This window comes from Amia ocellicauda, chromosome 9 (assembly GCF_036373705.1).
Source record: "Amia ocellicauda isolate fAmiCal2 chromosome 9, fAmiCal2.hap1, whole genome shotgun sequence".
Lineage (NCBI taxonomy): Eukaryota > Metazoa > Chordata > Actinopteri > Amiiformes > Amiidae > Amia > Amia ocellicauda.
In genome coordinates, this window is record NC_089858.1 from 18,454,245 (window position 1) to 18,474,206 (window position 19,962).

Consider the following 19,962-nt stretch of genomic DNA (forward strand, 5'->3'; position numbering starts at 1 on the left):
TGGGAAAATAGGACACAGGATAAAACTGCACCAAAAAGACTAACAAACCTGTGTGCCAAAACTGTAGTAAAGAGGGGGATGGAATAGAGAAATGTTTCCATCCAGGTGGGGGAAGAGAAGAACAGGGGCAAAGGAAAAATTACAGTAGAGAGCAGCAGGCTTTTCCATTACATACACCATCGTCAGCACCAAACCCCAGTGCACCACCTCTGTATACAACAGAAGAGCTAAAGATAATGATTCAAGATTCAGTATGGGAAATCAAGGACTAGGGGTGTCCGGTTTCCATTGCTGCAGGCTGAGTGCTTCAGAGGTGGATGCACCAATGTAGCAACATCCGCAGTGCAGTATGGTAATCGACAATGATGGTTCAGTACAAACTGCCCTTACCAGCTATAAATATTTTGTAAACATCAATGGTGTGGGTGGAGAAACAAAAAGTTTTAACACAAATCAGTGTTAATAGAATAGGAGGTGTACATATTTTGTGTACATTTTATGTTTGTAATATTAATGGAGGAAATAGTCTTTGACATGTGTAAGAAGAGATAGGTGCTGTAATTTATTGTGGGTAAGAAGTGATAAGTGCTTCAGAAAGCAGAAAGTAGTATTGAGTGTTAGAAAAAGGTAACACAGCAGAGATCCAAATCAAGGAACCCATTTTGCAAGGAAGGTATTAAAAGACATGTACATTTTTGTGAGTGAATATTTCTTTACATCATCAGAACTCTGAAATGGTAAAGTGTCTGTCTGAACTGGAACAATGGCAAATTTGGGGAATGGGTGAACTCAAGCTTTGCACTTTGTTTTAATGTGCTTATGAGCCAGGCCCTCATGGGCCACGGGTTTAATAACAGCATCATGAAAGCATTTGGACTGGGACTGATCAGGACTTGGTGTTATTAACGTAATAACATAAAACTCACCACACATCATTAACACACTAACCATATTACAAAAAAAGGTGCCAGAGAGGCTAAACAGTGCAGCGATTGAGAAACTGAATAAGAAGGAGAAAAGAAAACTATTAAATTACCACAATGTGCAGATGAAGAAATGCTAAAACATTTTCCAAAACAAGGTGGTGCAGATTCAAAGTGGCATGAGCCACATACTGTTTTAATGACCACTGATCCCAGTGTAGTCTTATATATAGAAGGGAAAGCTAGATGGGTGCACTAGTTTCAAATTAAATTATTCCACAAAAGAAATGCTCATTTAATCTCCAGTTTCCTTTTCTTCCTCTACTATCTATATGTATCATATGATTAAGAAGTTATTTTTCATTGCAGGAGGGTGGCACGCAGTGGAAAATAACAATTGTCTTTACAGATCTCCCATAATGATGCCTGCAGTCTTCATCCTCCTCTACTTAGGACTCCTAACCTGTACGGATGGTACTGCGCCCAAACCGGGCTCTCAGAATTTAGCAACCAGGTGTAAATGGACACCTGGTTGCAATGCCACATACCATTATCTACATGATATAGGCACAGTAGTGAATGCATGTGCAGATAATATATATACACCGATCTGCCATAACATTATGACCACCTGCCTAATATTGTGTAGGTCCCCCTATTGCCGCCAAAACAGCCTTGACCCATCGTGGCATGGACTCCACTAGACCTCTGAAGGTGTGCTGTGGTATCTGGCACCAAGACGTTAGCAGCAGATCCTTTAAGTCCTGTAAGTTGCGAGGTGGGGCCTCCATGGATCGAACTTGTTTGTCCAGCACATCCCACAGATGCTCGATTGGAATGAGATCTGGGGAATGAGATCATGATTCGTCAGACCAGGCCACCTTCTTCCATTGCTCCGTGGTCCAGTTCTGATGCTCACGTGCACATTGTAGGTGCTTTCGGCAGTGGACAGGGGTCAGCATGGGCACCCTGACTGGTTTGCAGCTACGCAGCCCCATACACAACAAACTGCGATGCACTGTGTGTTCTGACACCTTTCTATCAGAACCAGCATGACCTTTTCCAGCAATTTGAGCTACAGTAGCTTGTCTGTTGGATCGGACCACACGGGCCAGCCTTCGCTCCCCACGTGCATCAATGAGCCTTGGCCGCCCATGACCCTGTCGCCGGTTCACCACTTTTCCTTCCTTGGACCACTTTTGATAGGTACTGACCACTGCAGACCGGGAACACCCCACAAGAACTGCAGTTTTGGAGATGCTCTGACCCAGTCGTCTAGCCATCACAATTTGGCCCTTGTCAAAGTCGCTCAGATCCTTACGCTTGCCCATTTTTCCTGCTTCTAACACTTCAACTTTGAGGACAAAATGTTAATTTGCTGCCTAATATATCCCACCCACTGACAGGTGCCATGATAATGAGATTATCAGTGTTATTCACTTCACCTGTCAGTGGTCATAATGTTATGGCTGATTGGTGTATATATGTAAATATGTACATAATATATGTAAGAGGGTCTCCAACCTGTCCACAGCAAGTCAGTGCGTCCCCCATGGGCTTATCTCTAAGGGTCCAGAATTAAATGTTAAACACTGAAGTAACACTGATGTCTATTAGAGTAAGTGGGTCAATACTAGATCCTTGGCAAAATTTCTGTGCTTTTATGACATTAAATAACATATATGTTTTTTAATATAATTCTATACTTAACTTAAAACCCCTACTGTTTAAAATAATTAAAAGTCTCTGATTTAGAAAATTATTAGTTCAATTAAGGGTTCAATTAAGTAATTGAGAGCTCGGTTGGAGGTTAAGTACGGAGTCCCACAGGGCTCAGTCCTCGGACCTATACTTTTTTCATTTTACATGCTCCCTTTAGGTGATATCATTCAACGACATAATATTATGTCGTTGAATGATATCACCTAACACCAGCCGATGCCCCCTTGTCACAGTCCCTGTCACAGTACGCCCCTGGTCAGGGAGAACAGTTAATGATTAATGAGTTATATGCACTCTACTGGTTAACCAAGCTGAGTACGCGATGAATGTGTCCCTGTGGTGTACTGCATGTACTTATTCAATCAATGTTTGTTATCTCTATGTTTGAAGACACATGTTTTTTTTTCCCATGTAAAATCTCACTGTGTAAATGTTCATAGTCCTATTGAAAGCTAAGGCTAAGGGATAGAACTGCACCACAGTAAACCTGTTTTATAGTTGTGCTGTACCTGTGAGATTCTGTACAGCAGATTGCAGTCGGGCACTTTCCTGTTTTCTAGAGGGGAGAGTCACTCACGGGGGGCAACAGTGGTCATGTCCCCCCCCTGGTAATTCACATCCACTTGGGTCTGGGAAGCACAGCACAGCTTGGGGTGGATCTGTACCACGCCGCCCAGCATTGCGTCACAGTAGTTTAATGAAAGCCAAGACTCAAGATCCATTGTTTTGAATTAAAATGTTTATTGAAATTAGCAATTGAGTTTTATTAGTGTTATTGTAAAAACAATACTATATAAAAATTGTAAAATTAAATTAAAGCACAACATTTGTGTGGAAATAACCCCAAACCCAATTAATGTAAATATCTAAATGCATATCAATGGAAAATTCCAAATCAGATCGTTGTCCAAAGTAGAAATAATTATATCAGTATTGTTAGGCTAGGATGGACGGTTATTTATACTGTAATTAAATTCAAATTGGCTAAACTCACAAACAAACCTTCGTCTCATTTCTAGTGTAAGAGCTCTTGGCAAAACATAGAAACATAATTTGGAAAGTTTAGAAATGAACTACTGTTTGACCCTGCTGGCAGTGTGGTGTCAGGGGTGCATCTCTGAATGGAGATGTCGTACAAGTGTTGGGCATCACGCAGACTGGCGCACTCTGAGCTTCACTCTCAGTCGGTAGGGTTTGGGTCCCTGGACGATTCCGTAGTGAGGTGTGAGGTCGGGCTTCCCGCCGTCCTGGGGCCAGTGGAACTGGAAGCGGCGCAACAGAAGAACCAAGAACAAGAAGAGCTCCATGCGTGCCAGCCCCTCACCCAGACACATCCGCGGGCCTGCAAGACAGGAGGGGCACACGTCAGCATACTGGCCCCTGGTCTCCAGCCCCTGAAGTTTAAACACAACTGAGACCTTGTCCCCTGTGCTCTGGTGGCTGGAGTTGTGCTGGGTTGTAGTCTGTTTTATTCTGACAGACATGGCATTCAGAGAACTCAGCAACCCCCAACCCCCTTTCAGCCTTGTCTGTATGTCTCCTACCTTTGACCTGCAGCACTGACTTACCCAGGGAGAAGGGCACGAAGGCCTCTGGTTTCACAAACTCCCCCTCCTCGTTCAGGAAGTTTGAGGGGTTGAAGTCATGGGGGAACTTCCACTGGCCCTCCTCATACAGCACAGAGGACAGGTTGGGGATGATGGTAGTGCCCTGAGTTGGGCCGGGGAAGAGGGGCAACGCAATGAGGTACAAACATTGACTACGGACAAAAATGCATTGTGTATAATTACAGGCTACACAGAAGACTAGTTCAAACCATTACATCTCAGCACGAGAAAATTATAGTAGGAAGGCTCTGAAAGCCAAACAATGCAGTTTTATTGGGCACTAATTCCTTATTGAACACTGTACATCTCCTAACAGCAGTAGGAAGGAACAAGGAATTGAACCTTGAGGGGACAGGTTGAAGATGCGCCTTCTGTCTTACCTTTGGAATACTGTAGCCCAGCAACTGTGTGTCCTGAGTGGTGGCGTGGAAGACACTGAGAGGGATGATGCTTCCATAACGCTGCACTTCGTGGATCACAGCTTGCACATAGGGCATCCTGTGCCTGTCCTCATAGTAGACCTGCTCTCTCTCTCCAAGGACAGTGTCGATCTCATGGTGGCACCGTGCTGATGAGAGGAGGGCCCACTGTCAGCTCTACAGTGTACAAACGACTACAGGGTGGCCACTTACTCGTGTCTGTGCATAGCAGCTAATGCTTTTCCTTCCTAGTAGTTCTATTTCATTGAAATTTTTAATCAATGGAAGACTAATCATGTCTGTTTTTATATTCATGATGTTATCCCTATGTCCTGAGTCATTCAGAAACTCATTAAAATGTAGGAGCCTCGTATCTTGTAGCTCTGATAGTATTCATCTCTATCACCGCAGTCAACAACAGATCTAATTGATTCTTTGCCCTTGTAGTAAAAATGTCTATTAATAGAGGGTTCATGGGTCAGATGCCCAAAGGATGCCTCACGAGAAGCAGAGGTGGAAAGAGTACTGAAAAATCCTACTCAAGTAGAAGTACTGTTACTTTGATGAAATTGTACTCAAGTAGAAGTAAAGGTACTAGTATAAAAAACTACAAGTAAAAGTAAAAAGCAGCTAATTTAAAAATTACTCGGAGTACAAGTTACATAGTTACTTTTAACAAAGCGTTGTCACATGATCTCCGAGCAAACACTAACACTATACAGCTCTGGGAAAAAAATAAGAGACCACTTAACACTGATTTCTGAATTTGGAGTGGTCTCTTCATTTTTTCCAGAGCTGTATATATGTACTTTTATTTTATTCTTTTTTTTTCCTCAATTATGGCCAGAGTACAGAGATGTGTAACAATAAAGTAACATTTCTATTCATTTAAAAGATTGTGTTATTATTTCTAAAAGGCTGTAACTGATATTTAAATAAATTAATACAAATAAAGTCACAATACCAACTTACCTAGAACACATGGGGATATAACTTTACTTTGGGGAACATCACTGGTCAGGACAGGAGGCTGTATTTGGGACAGACTAAAACGAATGACAAAACAGAATGCCCATTGACTAAAATTGGAAAACAGAAGGACAACCTATATCTCCAAATCCCACACAGGAATCCTAAAATCCTGAATAAACGTTCTTTAAAATAACCTCATATAAAACATAAAAGTGGAATGACAGGCCTGATATATCGAAAACACACTGAAAACATAGCACAAATAGGTTTGATTGCATATATATATGTACAATCACCTAAAGGATTATTAGGAACACCATACTAATACTGTGTTTGACCCCCTTTCGCCTTCAGAACTGCCTTAATTCTACGTGGCATTGATTCAACAAGGTGCTGAAAGCATTCTTTAGAAATGTTGGCCCATATTGATAGGATAGCATCTTGCAGTTGATGGAGATTTGTGGGATGCATATCCAGGGCACGAAGCTCCCGTTCCACCACATCCCAAAGATGCTCTATTGGGTTGAGATCTGGTGACTGTGGGGGCCAGTTTAGTACAGTGAACTCATTGTCATGTTCAAGAAACCAATTTGAAATGATTCGACCTTTGTGACATGGTGCATTATCCTGCTGGAAGTATCCATCAGAGGATGGGTACATGGTGGTCATAAAGGGATGGACATGGTCAGAAACAATGCTCAGGTAGGCCATGGCATTTAAACGATGCCCAATTGGCACTAAGGGGCCTAAAGTGTGCCAAGAAAATATCCCCCACACCATTACACCACCACCACCAGCCCTGCACAGTGTTAACAAGGCATGATGGATCCATGTTCTCATTCTGTTTACGCCAAATTCTGACTCTACCATCTGAATGTCTCAACAGAAATCGAGACTCATCAGACCAGGCAACATTTTTCCAGTCTTCAACTGTCCAATTTTGGTGAGCTTGTGCAAATTGTAGCCTCTTTTTCCTATTTGTAGTGGAGATGAGTGGTACCCAGTGGGGTCTTCTGCTGTTGTAGCCCATCCGCCTCAAGGTTGTACGTGTTGTGGCTTCACAAATGCTTTGCTGCATACCTCGGTTGTAACGAGTGGTTATTTCAGTCAAAGTTGCTCTTGTATCAGCTTGAATCAGTCGGCCCATTATCCTCTGACCTCTAGCATCAACAAGGCATTTTCGCCCACAGGACTGCCGCATACTGGATGTTTTTCCCTTTTCACACCATTCTTTGTACACCCTAGAAATGGTTGTGCGTGAAAATCCCAGTAACTGAGCAGATTGTGAAATACTCAGACCGGCCCGTCTGGCACCAACAACCATGCCACGCTCAAAATTGCTTAAATCACCTTTCTTTCCCATCAGACATTCAGTTTGGAGTTCAGGAGATTGTCTTGACCAGGACCACACCCCTAAATGCATTGAAGCAACTGCCATGTGATTGGTTGATTAGATAATTGCATTAATGAAAAATTGAACAGGTGTTCCTAATAATCCTTTAGGTGAGTGTATATATATATATATATATATATATATATATATACAGTGAGGGAGAAAAGTATTTGATCCCCTGCTGATTTTGTACGTTTGCCCACTGACAAATAAATGATCAGTCTATAATTTTAAGGACTGAAATCCTGCAGCGCCCGCAAGGTCCCCCTGTTCAAGAAAGCACATTTACAGGCCTGTCTGAAGTTTGCCAATGAACATCTGAATGATTCAGAGGAGACCTAGGTGAAAGTGTTGTGGTCAGATGAGACCAAAATCGAGCTCTTTGGCATCAACTCAACTCGCCGTGTTTGGAGGAGGAGGAATGACCCCAAGAACACCATCCCATGGAGGTGGAGACATTATGCTTTTGGGGTGTTTTTCTGCTAAGGGGACAGGACAACTGCACCGAATCAAAGGGACGATGGACGGGGCCATGTACCGTCAAATCTTGGGTGAGAACCTCCTTCCCTCAGCCAGGGCATTGAAAATGGGTCGTGGATGGGTATTCCAGCATTACAATGACCCAAAACACACAGCCAAAGCAACAAAGGAGTGGCTCAAGAAGAAGCACATTAAGGTCCTGGAGTGGCCTAGCCAGTCTCCAGACCTTAATCCCACAGAAAATCTGTGGAGGGAGCTGAAGGTTCGAGTTGCCAAACATCAGCCTCGAAACCTTAATGACTTGGAGAGGATTTGCAAAGAGGCGTGGATCAAAATCCCTCCTGAGATGTGTGCAAACCTGGTGGCCAACTACAAGAAACGTCTGACTTCTGTGATTGCCAACAAGGGTTTTACCACCAAGTACTAAGTCGAAAGGGTCAAATACTTATTTCCCTCATTAACATGCAAATCAATGTATAACTTTTTTGAAATGCGTTTTTCTGGATTTTTGTTGTTGTTATTCTGTCTCTCACTGTTAAAATACACCTACCATTAAAATTATAGACTGATCATTTCTTTGTCAGTGGGCAAACATACAAAATCAGTAGGGGATCAAATACTTTTTTCTCTCACAGTGTATATATATATATATATATATATATATATATATATATATATATATATATATATAGTAATGGGGGACTTAGTTGCAGGGAACCCAGGAGCGGAGATAAGGGAATCCAGGGACAGGCAAGGGTCAATACCAGCAAAAGCAATGTCAAAGGAAATCCGAAGGTCGATAAGGCAAGCAAGGGTCAAGGAGGAGGCAAACAGGCTAGTAGGGATAATCCGGAAACCGCAGGTCGAGAAACACAAGAAGGTCAAAGAACTGGTAATCACTAGGCAAGTGGGACCACTGAGGAAAAGCAACTCAAAAGAATACTAGACTTAGCAAAGATTGTAGTGACCAAGAGGTTTATATGCAGGGCAGGAGACGGAAGGTGATTGGTGTTGGGTAGTGCTGAGTGAATGGGAGCTGAGGGAGATGGGAGAGTGTGCACAGGGATTTGAGGAATGTGGTTTGCAATGGTTAAAACTCTGGTGACGATGACCTGGCGAGCTGGAGAAGTGCAGGGGGAACCGTGTACATTTATGTACACTGCAAGTTCAACCTTATCTGAAAAAAGAAACAGTGTAAATGGGCAACTATATGTAAAATAATGTGATGTATTAAAACAATTGTAAATAACCCTTAATAAAGTCTGCATAGAAATATTAACAGCAATAAAAACAGCATTATAATAATTAACTGATTAACACTTTTTATTTGCTTTTATATTAAATTATATTGTTAATCCATTTCTTCACAGTAATTGACATTCAATAAGTAGTTTCTATTTTATTCCATTTTAATATTAAAGCAATAGTTTTTTTGAAATCAATATGAAGTATTGTGCTTTTTTTGCAGTAGATAAGGACTGTTTAGTTTTGAAAGTAAATGAACCAATGAAATGAGAAAGGGCATGGTTCTTTGTTGTCAATGCAAGTGGTATCATGGAGCTTGCCTTTTGAACAAACCATACAACTTCCATAGTATTTAATCTGTGAGACCTCCTTGTAAATCAATAGGTGTCTGTGTGTGTGTGTGTGTGTGTGTGTGTGTGTGTGTGTGTGAAAACAATCATATTATGTTTTTAGTGTGTTTTCAGTATTCCAGGCCTGTCATTCCATGGAAATCAGCTGTATGGGCATTCCACTCCCTATTATAGTCAATGGGCTTTCCGTTTTGTCATTCGTTTCAGTTGGTCCCTTTATTTCACAGAAACATCTCTTTCCAAGCAAATTGCTATTAAGTACGGGTTTGTAATTTGTGATATTGTCTGGTACTTCATCAACATGTCTGAATGATTTCATTGTGATCGTGTGAACGTCACTGTTTCAGAGATCAGTTTTTTTTTTTTTTTTCTTCCTGGGTAGTAAGTGTTATTTCCTAATTGCTTATGCCTCAAAAGTATAGAAAATGCCTATTTTTCCCAAAAAGCAGGTTTGAGTGACGGTTCTTCCTGACCCAATCAGTGAGCAGGTTAGCTGGTCTGGTGATCTTGGTAACGACTGTCTCGGTTCAGCGACTCATTAACCCCCTGTGTGCGCAGACCTGCAGTCAAGAGCTGGACAGTCACTGGATCCCACCGCCATTTGAGCCCAACATACAGCACTGAATCAAAACACAGGACTCACCGGCTACATGCACAGTAACATGATCAAGATCACCAGACCAGCCCACCTGTTCACTGATTGGGTCACTCAAACCTGCTGGACCAATGGAGACCCAGGATCCACGCCTCCCTGTAAATCCCGCCCTCATGACAAATCAGCGCCAAAACTCGTAAACGAAAATAAATAAATCGACAGCAAAGAAACTGGAGGCGAAAGCAAAAATTGCAGCATCGCAAGCAAAGACAGGGACTGCAGGTGATTTTGCTATCGTTTTTTTTTGTTTTTTTGCTTTCGATACATTGTTTTTTTACAATTCTATACATTTTGCATTTGATCTCAACATCAATTATTTCTCAATTTTTTGTTTGTTTACAATATATACTTCTTTTTGAATGCGATTTTTTTAATGCGATACTTATGGCGCTAATTTGAGCCCATAAAAGATCGAGACTGAATTCCAAAGACAGAAACTTGCTGAATCGATCACAGGCAGGCAGACGAGCGCTACAGCAGCTGCAAATCTGCTAATACAATCAATAATGACAATAATATATGAATATATGACTTGCAGAAAATCACGTTTCAGGAATCAACACGATTATAACTTTCACAATGACTAATTTGTATTACAAAGCTTAGACTGTTGGCTATATTGTATTCAGTATATCTTTACTGCATAAACTGCAGGTTCTGCGGTTGGAGAAGAAAGTGTTTCTAATTTATTACATTTGAGGAGTTCACAGCTGAAACGCCGTATTGGTATTTAATTCAAATATTTAGTGACATAGAAAGACGGATAAGCGGGAGAAATGCACACATGCAGAGATATTTACTGAGACTTTAATTAATATTGGTTTGGCGAAGCCAGATAAATAAATAAATCACGACCCCGTCTTTAAATTTGATAGTCGAAATGAAACGCTCGTTTCGATCGATCTTCAATTTCAATGAAAAAATAAACACCCCTACTGACTAATACTGGAGGCTAGATAGCCAGTTAACTTCCCTCACTGCTGCTGGACTGGAGGACAGACTTCAAATATTTAATTGACTGACCAGCCGTAACATCACGACACACACTGTGATTGGCCTGTTGAGTGCTGTGGGCGGGATGCTAGAGATTTGAATGTATTGCTCCTTCATTGGTCTTTTTGTCTGTCAGACACATTTCTTTTTTTCCATGACAGTCTACAAAATGTGTACTCTGTAACAAATGCCTTTTTAAAAGTAGCGAAGTACAATACTTCGCTCAAAACATAACTTAAGTAAAAGTAAAATTTCCAAATTTAAAAAAAGTACAAGTACATGAAAAAGTGACTCAATTACATGGACGAGAGTAGTTGTAATTCGTTACTTTCCACCACTGACAAGAAGGTTTACTGACCTTGCACATCTGGATGCACCATGAGCTGCAAGAGGCCCACACGAAGAGTAGTAGAGCTGGTGTCTGTCCCAGCAGCAAAGAGATCCATCAAGAAGACCATCATGAAGCCTTCATCAAAGGAGGAGCCGTCATTACCTCTCTGACAGCAAAGAGACAGAAAAATCACAAGATGTCTAGAGAAAAGAACATTCACCTTGGTCCACAAGTTGACCAGACCTGCGACATGTACCTTATTTTCTCTACTGTGATGTGTTCACTGATCTCATTGTGCTTCTGCATCTACAGCAGTTTTTTCAACTTTGTATAATATGGCTTCTATGATTTCTGGGTTCTCAATTATGTCTTAGGAACTTAATATGATAGACCCCTCACCCAAGAACAAGGAACCTTCTTGTAACAAGTTCTTCTTTTTACCCATGGACAACATATCTATCCATAGTTAATAGTGATGTTAAAGAGATGTAGTACCTTCTCAATTTCATTAAGATAGCAGTCAATTAAGTCCCGTGGCTGTTCTGGGACATGTGTCTCCTTGTGCTCAGCCACTTTGGTTAGTAAAAACGCTTTCACGTTGTCACTGTTTTCAAAGGCTTTCCGGAAAGGCAGAGGCAAGCTCCTAATTAGGGGTATGGTATCGTAGAGCTATGAGTAAGAAACAAACAATTTTTGTTTTTAATGCCTCCATTAGTTTTCTATTGGATTACATGTTCTCATGATGGCCCATCAAGATTCAATCCTACCAAGAAAACCCCAACTATCATATAGAAGATTATAATGTCAAGGTGTCCAACAGCCAAACCACAGCTATTCGTGCTGTTTTCATTATCATTACACTCTGTCTCAGAGTGACGAGGTCAACACCTCATTTTCATACTCCATGGGACAAAACTCATCCACATGCTGCTTGATCAAGAATTGTCCCTTTACCATAATTAAATTGCCAATCCGTTCAAATTTTCATTATGGTCTGACCCAGACTAAAGCCATGAACATCTAATTGTCCACATAGCATTGGTCATTGGTTGTCATTGTTGTCTTTGGATACAATTTAATACATTAATTAATAAGAAAAAACCTAAATGATCTTCAGTATTTTGAGATTCAAATAATCTATACAAACATTTTTCTTATAAAATGTACCTTAATTTCCATACAAGATGCTTTTTTCTTTTTCTTTTTTGTTGCTTTTGAATAAAATTCCTACAAATACCATATTGGCAGTGAATGACCAATTTATTGAAATTTCTGAAAACTGTCAGTAATAAACAGGCAATGAGGAATTTCACAGAGCACACATACCATGCCCCAGGGGCCATTAAACATTTTTGTTATTTCATTTATCGTACGCATCAGGGACTGGAAGGACTGGTCCTCATAGTTGTAGCGGGCTCCAAACAGGATGGCACAGATGACATTGGAGAAGGCATTGTGGAACAACGTTTGAGGGTCCAAGGACTGTCCTGTCCACAAATGAGAGTTATAGTAGGAGAGGGTTGGCCACCTTATTTTTATCTGTACATATCATCATTATAATATTGTATCAGTTTTAAGATCAATTAAAAAAAACTATGGTACTATTTCTGCAGATTAAGGTGCATTGTGCTAGGCTCTAGTAGAGTCTGCAGCTCTGTGTGAGGTGGTAATGGGACAGGGGCACTGGGCTCTGAAGCCCATACCTGCATTCTTCTCTATGTATGAGCTGAGATGTGAAGTCTCCTCCAAGATCCTCTCCTCCATGGACAGCTTTCCAAGGCCGAAGTTCCTCAGAGTGGTCAGAGCAAACCGCCGCTGCTCCTTCCAGCTGGGACCATAGTTGACTATAACCAAACCTGCAATGACACACGTGCAATGAGGCAGCCTGCCCACAAGGAGGCAGTCATATTCTGAAAATGCAGGGTTGAACACATCTTCTCACTGAGAATTCTGTGACATCATCAATGTAGAGTAAACAACACAACGGCAGAAGAGAAATAGTAATGGAGGTGTATATTACTATTAAATACATTGTAGCGATCTGGAACTGGGGGGGTCATGTGGGCTATGTGTATGTGTTTATGTAACTGTGTTTAGTTACTTCCAGGGGTCAGGGGTTGGCCCCGCGCGGGAACATGGGGCGAGCCGTGATTGGGGGAGTCACGGGGTGTGAACTAATAAATAGGGGTGCTCGTTTCCCACATGGCAGTTGAGTTGGAGTTTAGGAAGGGAGTAGTTCAGGAGCAGTTGTTTTAGGAAGAGTAGTTTTGGAGGAAGAGTTCAGTAGGATTAAATGTTAGAACTACAGTCAGCGAATTTGCTCCAGCCTGAAAAGCCTGTTCTTAAATAAAGCTCTTGTTTGGTTTGCAAGTTGCGCCTCCTCCGTTATTGCTGCACAGCGTGGTGGAACCGCAACGAAAGCCGAGAAAAAGCGGTGCTTGTTACAATATTTTCATCGAATATAATAGTTATAGACATGAGAATTTGTATTCAGATTTTCCAATTAATCTAGCACAGGAGTGGCCAACCCTGTTCCCAAAGAGCCGCAATCCTGCAGGTTTTCCAGATCTCTCTAAATCGCCAACCAATGGATACCTTGAAGACAGGGAGATTTTGCCTAATTAAGACCCACAATTGTTTCAATTAAGCAGTTTACGATCTGGATGGAACAAAAACCTGCAGCCCTCCAGGACCAGGGTTAGCCACCCCTGATCTAGCACTTTTATTCTTACCCCAACCATCACTAGGAAAAGTGTGTGATATAGTAATAAACTTGTACCTCTGGATTTGCCCTTTCTACTGCCATGCAAGGGCATAATTGAGAGGTTTGAGTCAAATACACAAGCAGTGTGTCATGTGTGGAGTCCAGCAGCTCTGAGAGATGAGCTGTGGCTCTACTTGGAGGGTCATGTCAGTTAACAGAAGACTCACAAGAGGAGGGAAGGGAAACTGGTATCCACAGTGATGTCTGTGAAAGTGACAATCACACATAGCAAAGGAAACAACACATTTCAAAGGTCTAGTGTCTGGCTTCTGCAGCTGGGTACATGCGATTGACTATATTTTCCACAACTGATGGGACACCATTCTACATTGTGTAGACAATGTAGATAGAATATTTATGGGAAGCCAATCATATTGCTACAGTACCATCATTAAACAAGCTAATGGATCAGCTACTTGTGCACAAAATGTGTTTTGCTAGGATATACAACTTTTTACAAAAACAGACACAAAATCAACAGTGCAACGTGGGAACTCGAAATACCTTTTATAGTATGAGTACATTTTGGTCTGCTTTCTATATATATATATAAATGCACTAGAAATGTGCACTGTGTCTTGTGCTGTGCATGAATGTTACTATACAAGTACTGGCTTCACAATCTGTGGTAAAACAGTATCCGTAGTGAATCAATACATAAAAAAATCAATTTGCTCAAGCAGTGTCAGTTCAGCACAATTATTGAAATATCCCAAAATACATTATAAGCAACAGCATTGAGTCGGGTCATTCAAGAAAGTTATGTTACTGTCAAACTAATTCCAAAACAATTCACCATGTCGCATTAAAACTATGAAAAGTTTTAATACTTATTGATGGACCTCTACTACTTATATGAACAAATTATTAGTACAAATACCCTTAAAAAATGTATTAAGAGAGTACTTCCATACTTGCGCTTTATTTCTGACATTTGTATTCATATTTTCTAAGTTGCAGCAAAGCAACGTGACTCCTTCTCACAACTGATTGGTTTCATAATTCTGTTACTGTTGAAAAGATTTGTATAACAAAAAAATGGCCCTTTCAACATTTTTCTAGCAGCATGTAGACTTGTGTCCCGTTAGCTTAATTGCAGCAATTTGATTTAATTATATTACCTTTTTCAAATTCAGATTATGTATGGTAGCTTTTTGCAAACATTTGGAGTGAGGATGTAAGTTGCAAGTAGCCTATATTACTCAACCTCTTATAAGCACATGCACAACCCTTACTCATTAGTAAATCCATTAGTAACTGAAATATGAAGCCCTAACTGTAACTGTCATCACTCACCTTTATTCTCAGAAACGTGGTTGACCAGCAGGCCCTGGGGCCGCCCAGCAAATTCAACTCCCCGAGTCATCAGGGCTTCCTTCACTGCCTGCAAACCATGCAGTAACACAGCTGGCCTGCCCCCGAAATACACACTGTACACTTTCCCATAGCGCTCGGACAGCTGTAGAGCATAGACAGAAACAGAGGTAGAACACTTTGAGAATGGATCAACACACACAGAGAGAGACCCTGCACAGCCCTCACTGAGAGGACCAGAGAACTGCTCTCACACCATCAGAGCCACAATAAAAGTGGAAGACCACCCATAACAAGAGAGCATAGTCTTACTCCAGTCTTTCTCATGCATGTAGTTCTTACCTTTCAGTGCACAAGCATGTGCCACAGCTCAATATTTCTGAAATTCAGAAGGCAACCTTTCACCAGATACTGCATTTTTCAATTCACTCAGAGCTTTTTGCTTTTTCTTGCCTTTTCATCCATACCTTTTCAAAGTCTTTCATGGGGTTCTTCAGGTTTAGCTGCAACAGATTTCCAAATATCGGAAAAGGTTGAGGACCTGGTGGAAAATTCTTGGGCCTCCGTGTCTTCCACAGGAAATAGAGGAGGAGAACCCCAGCCCACAGGAGAAACAGGGAGCCCAGCATTGTGCCTGTGTTTGTTATTGCACTGCACTCCACAAGCCTGTATATAGGGAGCACTGACTCCTCCTTCACTGTTGTTCAATTGGTTAGTAGACACAAAGCATACAATTCTTTACACAAACTACGCAATGACTTGTCAACTTGCCAATACTTGATCTTTAACTTACTTGATAACTAAATGTATTCAGTTACCGATGCGAGTGGAAATTAGGACGGACCGGGAGCGACAGGGGACCTAGCCAGAGGAGTCGGCGGACTCCTCACGGAGTGGGTCCCATCCAGAAGCCCGGCCGACCATCTACCCGGAGCCCGGCCTGACCAGGACTGCTCCCTGCTGACGTCACCAGCCAGGATCCAGGAGAGGCCTCGGATCCCAGGGACCGACCAGGCCGATCGGCAACGTCCCTGAGGGAGGCCTCCTGCAGCCAGGGCCCGGACTTCTCCCCGCAAGGCCCGCTCCCTGCAAGAGCCCCGGAGGTGGAAGCTGCTCCCCAGCCAGGTGGACTTGCCCCGACCTCCGGATTGAGAGCCTCTGGACCCTTCTCCCAGGTAGGTAAGCGCTGGAGTTCAGCAGGTCCGTGCTGCAGAGGGGCCTGGGCTTTGCCCCTTCTGAGCTGAACTGCGTGGTTAAACTGCCTGGACCTAGGGACGTGTTTGAGGTGAGTTTTAAGAACCCTCAAGTGGCGGAGAGTTTTTGGAATCTATATAGAGAAAAAAAGATAGTATGCCCCTGAGTGACTTTGTGGTCGATGCCCTGACTGATAGAGAGATTAATATAGTAACTATCCAGTTTTATAATGAAGCAGTGGCAGAGTACGATGTAGAGGTATGGCTGAGGAGACACTGCGAGATCCTGTCTGAAAGCAGGAGAGTTAATGATGAGGACTTGGTCTGGACCGGTGCTCGGCGGTGGCAGGTGCGCCTGCAGGTGGAAGTGGCCGCCATTGGCGGAGTACGCCATCTGCCGAGCACCGTGGTACTAGGAGCAAATAGGGGGCTTGTCTTCTACCATTGCATGCCCAAATTATGCAGGAACTGCGGGGCCCTGGGTCATTTAGCCGCAGCCTGCACTGTTGTTAAGTGCAAGGTCTGCGGCGGAGAACATCTGACCAGGGCCTGCAAGCAGGAGAGGGCCTGCAACCTGTGCAGTGGGGGAGGGCATCTCTTCAGGAATTGTCCCTCCTCCTATGCAAATAGGGCGCGGGCCCTCGGGGGTGGTGGAGAGAGAGAGAATCAAGTGGAGGCTCCTCCAAAGGTGACACCCCAAGATGGGGGTAGAGAGGAAACAGTCCTCAGGAGTCTCATAGGCTCCCTCTCTGAGTCTGGGTCAGAAGTGGAGGCAGAGGTGGAGTGGACAGTGGTAGCAGGGAAGAGGAGGAGAGCAGAAAAGAGGAGCATGGGTAGGGGGGGTATGATGAATAAAAGGATCCACTCTGCAGATTCTCCCCTCCCCCTGCCAGCTCCTCCCCCGCTGCAGAGTCCTCTCCCTCTAATTTCTACACGCCCCACTCTGACTCCGGAGAGGAGAGCAGTGGGCCTTCTCCACTGCCCCAAGTGGGCAGCCTGGTGGATGAGAGGCCCCCTAGAAATAACATTCCTCCTGCCCCACAACTGAGACTCTCCCAGGGGAGGGGTCAGGTATGCCCTCCCGGCAGTAGTGGGAGAGCCGCAGGTCCTCAAGAGAGGAGAATCGGCGCCAGTGTCCTTTCCCATAAAGACCTAAGGGACGTAATGGCAAGGTCACTGGTGCTGGGGGAGGAGGCCTGCGGCAGCAGACAGCCGGGAAGGGAGAGACCACCCCCTCCCCCACCATTAGTTAAAAGAACAACTAGCGTGGTCTACACAGTTCTCTCCCCAGTTGTACACAAAGCCTCTGCCCGCCTCCAGCGCTTGAGTCTTTTACAGCTCAGAGGCTTCGACCTAGCTGAGGAGGTTGCTCGGGTCAAACTGAGTCTCTCCGCCCTCTATCGTGTGGAGCAAGAGAAGATCAAGGTCCTTTCCAGGGTCCGCATCATGGAGGACGATGAGAAATGCAGCCGCTTCTTCTTCAAGAAAACGAATGAGAGGTGGCCTGCAATGTCCTCCATGATCGACTCCTCGGGGCAAGAGGTGGAGGGCAGAGAGGCTGTTGAGACAGTGGTGCGGGATTTCTACAGGGAGTTGTATGATCAGAAGGTGGTGGATCAAAATCTGATCCATGACTTTCTGTCCCTGTTGGAGTCCCGCAATGAGGGGGACGAGGAGGAGGAGGAGGATCCAGAGATCACCACCACTGAACTCTCCCAGGTGATAAAGAGTCTTAACTCTGGAAGGACAGCGGGTCCCGATGGGATCCCTGCTGAGTTCTATAAGATCTTTTGGGAGGTGCTTAAAGAAGATCTGGCCCAGGTCTTGGGGTCGATGTACAGAGAGGGTAGATTGGCCCCGTCTATGAAGAAGAGTATCCTCTCCCTTCTTCACAAGAAGGGAGACCAAAAAGATCTGAGGAACTGGCGGCCGGTCAGCCTCCTGTGCACCGACTACAAGATACTGGCCAAAGCACTGACGCTCCGGCTGCAGCGGCCACTCCCTCAAGTCGTGGGTCCCGACCAGGTCTGTGGTGCCCGGGGGAGATCGGCGGCCGACAACGCCATGCTGCTCAGGGATGTCGTGGCCTACTCGAACGAGAGAGGGCTTCCCCTGGTCCTAATCAGCTTGGACCAGGAGAAAGCCTTCGACAGAGTGGGCCACGAATACCTGCAGCTCGTCATGGAGAGGATGGGTCTCGCTCTTGGCCTGAGGAAATGGGTTAAGATCATTTACAGCGGTCTAAGCAGCAGGGTCCTTGTGAACCGCCACCTGACCGAACCATTTCCGGTCAGGTCGGGGGTCCGGCAGGGATGTCCCCTGTCGGCCCTGCTGTACGTCCTCTGTCTGGAGCCGTTCATGCAGGCGATCCGCCGGGACGTCCGGGTGACAGGTTTCCATCTCCCGGGTTCCGGCGGAGAGCAACTGAAGGCCCTGGCCTACATGGACGACGTGGCCGTGGTTTGCACGGACGCTGCGTCCGTGGCCAGGGTCGAGGAACTGCTCGACGGCTTCTGCAGGGCGACGGGGGCCGCTGTCAACAAGGCCAAGAGCGAGGTCTACCTCTCCAGGGCATGGCCTGTCGGCCGGGGCCCGCCGACCGTGTTCCCTGTGAAGCCGTTTATCAAGGTTCTGGGGATCACGATCGACGGGACCAACACGGGCACCCGGAGCTGGGAGGAGGCCATATCTAAGGTCCAAAAGAAGATCCACGGCTGGAGCACAAGGACCTTGACGATGGCTGGTAAGGTGCTGGTCGTAAAGGCCATCCTCTTCCCGATACTCCTCTACGTAGGAATGATCTTCCCCCCAGACAAGGTCATCGCAAAACTAGTGACCCGAATTATATTTCGGTTTGTCTGGGGGAGCAAAATGGAGAGGCTGAAAAGAGTGCAGATGGTGAAGGGTACCCTGGATGGAGGCAGGGGGGTCCCGGACGTTGTGCGGCTGATAAAGGCGCAGGGGCTGGCCTATGTGGTCAAGAACATCCAGGCTGCTGGCAAGAAAGTGAGTTTCATGAACCGCTTTTATTTTGCCAGCAGCCTGAGACCATTCGGCCTCTGCGCCATGGATAACACCAGGCCGCACTCGTGGGATCCCCCGCCGTTCTACAGGGCGCTCCGAGCCTTTGCGCTCGAAGTAGGCCTCCATAAAGTCGTGCTGGGATTATAAGACCATCTGTAGCCAGATGAGATCTACCCAGGAGACCAGCCGGATAGAAGATTTCCCTCCCGAAACCTGCCGGTTTATCTGGGCTAACGCTACGCACGTTTGCCTCACGAATACGCAGAAAGATGTCTCCTGGATGGCTGTGAGTCGGTGTCTCCCCACCCGAGTGTTCATGCACAGAAGGGGCATAGCTCCTTATGACACCTGCCCCTATAAGGGTTGCCTGGGGAAGGAGACGGAGGCTCACATCTTTAGGGATTGCCCCTCTGCCTACAGGGTCTGGCTCCTGTTTTCTCCGTTCCTCCACAGGTTTGCCGTTCCTGCGCGGGCGACCGCCCAGCAGATCTTATACGGTCCTGCCAGGGGATTAACATCTTCCACCCTGAGGTGCTGGTGGCGTGTCGTCTGCGCAGTGAAGCAGGCCCTGTGGGAG

The 19,962-nt window shown here is 44.6% G+C and overlaps 1 protein-coding gene across 1 annotated transcript; it reads right to left on the reverse strand.

Moving 5' to 3' along the window:
- Positions 1-3,366: 3,366 nt before the first annotated feature.
- LOC136758883 (cytochrome P450 2C5-like) lies at positions 3,367-15,891 on the reverse strand. The gene is made up of 9 exons (XM_066713615.1): positions 15,636-15,891; positions 15,151-15,313; positions 12,794-12,946; positions 12,417-12,577; positions 11,586-11,759; positions 11,118-11,256; positions 4,633-4,820; positions 4,214-4,355; positions 3,367-3,987 (listed from the first exon to the last, which is right to left on the reverse strand). The coding sequence occupies exons 1-9, from the start codon at positions 15,795-15,797 to the stop codon at positions 3,794-3,796; spliced, it is 1,476 nt and encodes a 491-aa protein (XP_066569712.1). The 5' UTR covers positions 15,798-15,891; the 3' UTR covers positions 3,367-3,793.
- Positions 15,892-19,962: the final 4,071 nt, after the last annotated feature.

Bases quoted from the DNA above. Each gene is read 5' to 3' on its own strand.
- LOC136758883 (XM_066713615.1), bottom strand. From the start codon at position 15,797: ATGCTGGGCTCCCTGTTTCTCCTGTGGGCTGGGGTTCTCCTCCTCTAT. The intron at 12,947-15,150 runs GTGAGTGATGAC...GTGTCATTGCAG, and splicing joins CCACGTTTCTGAGAATAAAG to GTTTGGTTATAGTCAACTAT. The intron at 4,821-11,117 runs GTCAGTAAACCT...TCCTCTCATCAG, and splicing joins GGTGCATCCAGATGTGCAAG to CACGGTGCCACCATGAGATC.